Genomic DNA, 6,426 nt, shown 5'->3' with positions numbered 1-6,426 from the left:
TACATATATATATTTGGAAGAAGACAGTACATATATATATTTGGAAGAAGACAGTACATATATATATTTGGAAGAAGACAGTACATATATATATTTGGAAGAAGACAGTACAATCGACAAAACAGGGGAAATACTCCTGCAAGTTCATTTATTTATTGCTTAAAATACCTATATTTATTCAATTTTTTATATATCTATATTTATAACATAAAAATTGGCATGGCGCCCGATATTTTTATTTCTAATCTAAATTTTTGTTTTTATTTTATTTATTAATTTATTGTAGGAGGACCAATATTACCGCCACCTTACGGAACTTACCCTTATGTGCAGACGTCTCCAGTGTTGCCGACAGTGGCTCCACTAACGCCACGTGTGCCCACCTATTACCCGCAGATTTTGTATTGGCCTTATCCGAGTCCTCCTGTGTCGCCAACTACATATTACAATCATACTGGACCTACCATGGTAATCATGCGCGGGCTCCCGTTTAACTCCGCTGTAGCTGACATTCTCAACTTTTTCCAGGGGTTTCCAGAGGTTAGGGGCTTTCTTTCTACTTTCTTGCTTGTTTTCGTTCTTGCCGCATGGAGGATACTAAGCGGGAGTGTTTTGGATTGTACTCTTAGCTACAAAACTGTCTTCAACATTTCTAAGGGATAGACGGCTTATTTTTCTTTCCCTGTCAGCTAGGTGGAGGGATCTTGGGAAGTTTACTTTTTTTGGCATCTATTAGGATGAAATCTATCCCTGTGATTACACTAGCATTAATTAATGTCAATGGAAATATTATTGAAGTATGTCTCAACATATAATAAATTGACATTTCTACGCTAAGGAGTTTTAAAACAAAATAATACTTATAATAACAAATAATTTTAATTACGATATTTTTAATAAAATAAACTCTACACAAGGGCTCATATAATTATTTTACCTCCCCATTTCTAAGAATGTTTTGGGGACACTAATATTTAATTTTGTTTTTCATGAATATCTGAAAATTTATCGGAGTTAACACACCAGTTAAAGCTACGTTCATTTAATAATTAGTTTTCACTTTTTTGTTAAACATTTTAACTACTTTACCATTTTTTAATAACGTTTCATAAAGAACGTTTAGATGGAAACCTCATTAAACGTTTCAGTGATTTGTTAGCTGGACTTTGGAGCATGTACTCTATTATCCTAACGGTTTCTTTTGATAGGCAGGTTCTTTTAGATTATTCCGTAAAAAAAAAGACAGAAGAGAAAGAAGCAAACTACAAGTTACACGTAACTAATGATAGGCATACTTCACAAATAAACAATGTATCAGTAGAAATTATAGTTACTTGTTAATTTGTTTGTACATACGATACTTCTCGTGTTTCCTTTACTTCGTTGTAAACCACCAACTAAATAAGTTATCGTAATGAATCAACAATGTGATTTAGAGTAGCCTAACACACGTTTTATATCGCTCAAAGCATTTTCTAACCGTTGTATAAAATTCTAGTCATTAAGCCACGCGCTTACCACATGACCTTAAAAACACCCTCTGTCCAAAAACAGTATGAACCTCTAAATTTTAAAAAAATGTAGATAACAATAGTATTAATCATTTGTAATAAAAACAAATGTTTATTTATTTTTTTTAGAAATTATTGACCAATGGTATATCATATATTCTGATACACGAAAACTTTGCCAATACAGGCATAAGAAGTTATGATTTATTATTTCTTCTATTCAGACAGGATACTTATTGATTAGTCCCAAAACCTAGCTTCTGTACTTAAAAACAAAACTAGTACAGTGATCTATTACTAAGTACGAATGTAATTTTTTCTCTCAAGCAAGATAATCATAAAATAACATTACTAAGTAATTTGTAAGTGATAGATTTGAACTATCGCCAAATTTTGGAGAGGTGTAGTTAATATTAGAATAACCCACATATCGAAACGTCTCACCAGACATGCTAAAACAGGTAGATTAACATTCCAAGAATATTAACCAGACTTTGTATTATAGTAAAAGCGCCATCTCTTGTCTTACGTTGAACGTTATTTAAAAAGTAAATGAATATATATAAAGTATTATCAAATCACCCATTTTTACGGTGGGAAACTTGGTGTTTTTCACGCTTTTAATGGAATCAGTTTCTCATAATATGTTAAATATATTTTGGCTAAAAAAATACGCCCGTTGTTTTTATAGATTGATTGTCAATACATCTGTCAATTTTTATTTTTTACTGCGGTATATAATATACATTGTTATGCTTTATCCATGTGATTAAAAGTAAGAGAGAATGTAAATAAGAAAAAAAAAAGTTATTTTTAACGTTATACCGTGTGTAACAGATAGCAACTGGAAATGCTGTTAATATAAAATTGAATAGAAATAAAATATTAGTATTCGATGCTATTACCGCTGATTAGCAAAGAAATAATAAAGAAGTAGCTTGCATCTTGAACCACCGCGAGTTTACCTGATTATTCTGTGTAAAAAAAAAAAATAAAGCTTAAATTACAAGCTATAATGTGAATGTGCATATACAATAACATAGTATGAGATGGGGCCGTGTGTGAGTCACGGGTGGAAAATGAAACCAGCAAGATGTCCAATGAGAAATGTGTGCTACAACCAAATCTAACATTATAGCAATTCACAACAACAGCAATCTAATGCGGTTTATCTGAAACCAGATCGCCCCTGTGGTAAGCTTGATGGTTTTAAAATTCAGGATTCGATCCCTGCGGTAGCTCAGTATAGATAGCTCATTGTGCATTTTTGTGCTTAACAGTAAACAAACATACCAGACCACACTCACATACGTAAGCGAATTATTTAGAATTCATTTAACCCTTTCCATGTTTCAGGTCCTTTAATTGGTTTTTATGGATACGCTTATTTGACCAATTACCTAAGTAGATATGAGCGAAACACATCATTAGTGAATGAAAATATAAGAAAAAATTAATAAAAAAATTAGTTTCATTCATCGTAGCTTTACATTTTATCTTGAATAAAAGTAACTTAACCTATTATCATTCACATGCGCCTTGAACGCCACATGTGATGCTCGCATGAAGCTCTCTTCCAATCTCATACGCGGAACCAAAACAACCAGTTCCTACTGCTACGTTCAGGAGCATCAGCTACATACCAATTAGATGTATCTGTGTGTCACACATGACACTCAGACTATTCAGCATTACGTCCTATTAATCACGTAGGGTTAAGTATTTTTATTGATTCTGTCTTTTTGTGTGTGTGTGTAGTTATCTCTAAAGATTTGTGTTTTAACATGTGAAATCTCGATACATTAAAAAGCGTTATACTAAAATAATGCTTGTTTGTCTGAAAAACAGATTCCTAAATTTAAACTTTGAAGCTTAGGCCTAAGCTTCACAGTAGCCTCACGAGTTTGAATCTTTGAAACATTAAACTGACTAAGTTTGTGTGGAATAAGAACTAACATTTGTACCGTAATTATTTTTATTTAAAAATAATTTGGTCATTTCTCTCTGATAATAACAGTGCTTACTCGGTGAAAATAGATTGAACACAAAAACTTTATATAGAAAATGGAAAACAAAAACTAAAGTTTATGGTCCCAATCTTTCTCGTTTGAGTTTTAATAAGATTCAAACACCATGTTCTTTCTATCTTTTTGTGAATCCGTTCTTTTCTAAATGCAAAGCTACACAATGAGCTATCTGTATTATGTCCACCGTGGGGAATCCAACCCCAAATTTTTGCGTTGTAACTTTGGAAATTAGTAGTCAATATATTGGTGGATCAGGATTGTAGAATAAGCCGTTTATCCTGTCGAATCTCTTGGAAATATCTATTTCCAATATGTTTATTAACACTCAGTGGCACTTATGAACAGTAATATCGTTATATAACACACACAGCATTCATTTTAAATAAAAGGTTTTTCTACTACACAGTGTTAACCCTTTTGTTGTGAAGTAACGTTAAAGAATATATATATAATAAAACACTATAAAGACGTAGCTGTAAGGTGACTTGGTAAAATTTATGTTGTTATCAGAGAAGCAATATTAATCTATTTTTTGATATTTAAACCTTCATTATAACCTACGGATATTTTTATCGTCCAACTAATTACTTCAGTCATGTTCATGTATTATTATTATTATTTGGGTAATTTTTGTAAAATCCTTATATTTCATTTACTCATCTAAAATAAAAATACTGTAACTCCTGACCATATTGAATTTTTTTACTTATTCTGTTTAATTTTCATAATTTCACTATTTTTAGTTAACTTCTGATTGTATCCAGCTTCAGCGTAATACAGACGGACGGCCAAATGGTGAGGCCTTAGTTACGTTCTCTTCGCGAGCAGAAGCAGAACGCGCCATCCAGGAAAAAAATCGTCAAAATATCGGAAACCGCTACATTGAGCTTTTCATGGCTTGAAATGATAGAAGAAGAAAAAACAAAAGAAACCGTCGCTATTGATGGCGATTTAAAGCAATATATATATATATATATGTATCGTTTAAAATCCAAATTTAGCTGTGAAGACAGTATAAGTGAATTGTTAAAACTTCTAAACTTAAGTTTTGCTCGGCAAGCAAGAGCGTGAGTATGTTAGTTTGCGTCTTTGTTAGTGATGTAAAGTACAACTACAAGATTAGGCCTATCTATTCGGTTCTTGCAAAGACAACAAAATCCGCGATGTCTTCCGTTCGACGTTCTTCGTTGTCATGAAGAGAAACGTTTGTATAGCTATTTGTTGTATTTTTAATACATGTTAACTTGTGTACTGTTTCAAGTGTATTGAGACGTTTTTGGATGAAGTACTGATAAACTTTTCTAAAGATTTTCTTATTAAGCGATATAGATAGTTTCAAACTCTTATTAAATTTTTATTTTATGTTACGTCATTTATAATCTTGTGTTCCAAATGTCGTTTCATAGAAGTTATTTTTATGAAACAACGACAACAAAAAATTGCATTACTCAATGTTATCACGTGCATTCCAAGTGCCTTAACGCATCCTATGTTGTGGAGTTTTAAAACTTTTTTGTTGTTCAATTTGTCGAAGCTCTAGTTTTAATCGACTGAGCAGCTATCAATAACAAATTTATGTTTGACAATTAAATTAGATCGTTGCTGTTTTTATTTTTAAGCGTGTTTTTTTTTTAATGTATAATATATTAATTAGTGAGTATTTGATTTGACAGTGTGGCACGATTTTAAATTGTATTATCTGTTCGTAACTATTAGTTCTACCATGTATATTGTACTAGGTAATACTGTTTATTAGCTTAAACGGACATAGCAATATAATTTTATGTGCTGATATTCTACACAACTTGTTTCAGACTCGGAGATTGTGACGATTTGGTTGTATCAATTCTTTGACAGTGGAATTACCTTTTGTGTTTTTGAACTGTGTTTCGAATATTTTGTGTATAAACTACAGTTACATGATATAATGAATGTACGTAAATTTTTGTACTTTGTTCGCCTTACCTACTGGGTAAGAGAAATCTGAAATATTAAACAATAAATATCCATTAATAAAATTTAAAAAAGAATCAAGAATTTTACATAATATTTGTACTGTTTCTTTTTAAATATTCATTGTAGCCGCAGTTTGACAGAGTAAAGGTTAAGTTTGAAATTAGAACGAGTATATACTTGAAATGTACTTAGAAATTTATTGTAATGTCTTTTTTTGTGTGTGTGAAGTTTTTCATGCTGATTTAGAAAGACTTGTTTATTCTATAAACCCTATACCCGTTCCTTCCAACTTTTGACAAAACTGTATCAATCCAACCCTACCGAATGAGATTGAAATATTTCAGTTCTTGTTGTAGTTTATTTTACTAAATAAGCATAAATAATTCTCTAGTTCAGTGAGAAGTTCTATTTGGCAATATTATTAATTATTTAGTGCTTTTAATTATTATTTGTTCGCAATACGGATCAAACAAGTGGATTATGATTAGTTTACACCTAGTCTTTGATATAAATATTCAACAGTTCACCTATGCCATAGATTTTTCGGAATGAACTGGTAGAAAATGAAAAGCTAGCTCTGTGGGTTGTGTATTTTAAAATTTACATACAAAATACTTGTTGAAGCTAAATAAACCCGTTCTTGTAGTAAAAATCTAAGTGCCTATAGAAGTAGAAAGAAATTAAGATATTTGTATATTTTTGAAAGAATTTTGAATTTCTTGTATTCTTCTACAATAAATACCTTGCATTAATTGTGGTTAAGATTTCTGAAAGTTCGACATCACACCTAACTATACGTAGAGCTTTTTATCTTGTTACGTCTCTGGTCGTTTGTTGATTTCCCGTATAATTTCTTTCCGATGAAATTTTAGAGATACAAGTACTTTCTTAAATAAAACTAGTTTATTCTTTCTCAATACAACTTTGCAATA

The 6,426-nt window shown here is 31.1% G+C and overlaps 1 protein-coding gene across 1 annotated transcript in view; it reads left to right on the top strand.

Moving 5' to 3' along the window:
* Positions 1-6,246, top strand: part of LOC106476357 (RNA-binding protein fusilli-like) — a 14,025-nt gene extending 7,779 nt beyond the window's left edge. The window contains exons 5-6 of the mRNA XM_022380249.1: positions 287-468; positions 4,282-6,246. Coding sequence (XP_022235957.1) covers positions 287-468; positions 4,282-4,440 — 341 coding nt within the window. The 3' untranslated portion in view covers positions 4,441-6,246. The remainder of the gene's footprint in view (positions 1-286; positions 469-4,281) is intronic.
* The last annotated feature ends 180 nt before the right edge of the window (positions 6,247-6,426 follow it).

Source organism: Limulus polyphemus, unplaced genomic scaffold (assembly GCF_000517525.1).
Source record: "Limulus polyphemus unplaced genomic scaffold, Limulus_polyphemus-2.1.2 Scaffold10373, whole genome shotgun sequence".
NCBI lineage: Eukaryota > Metazoa > Arthropoda > Merostomata > Xiphosura > Limulidae > Limulus > Limulus polyphemus.
This window is presented reverse-complemented; position numbering and strand designations above follow the sequence as displayed.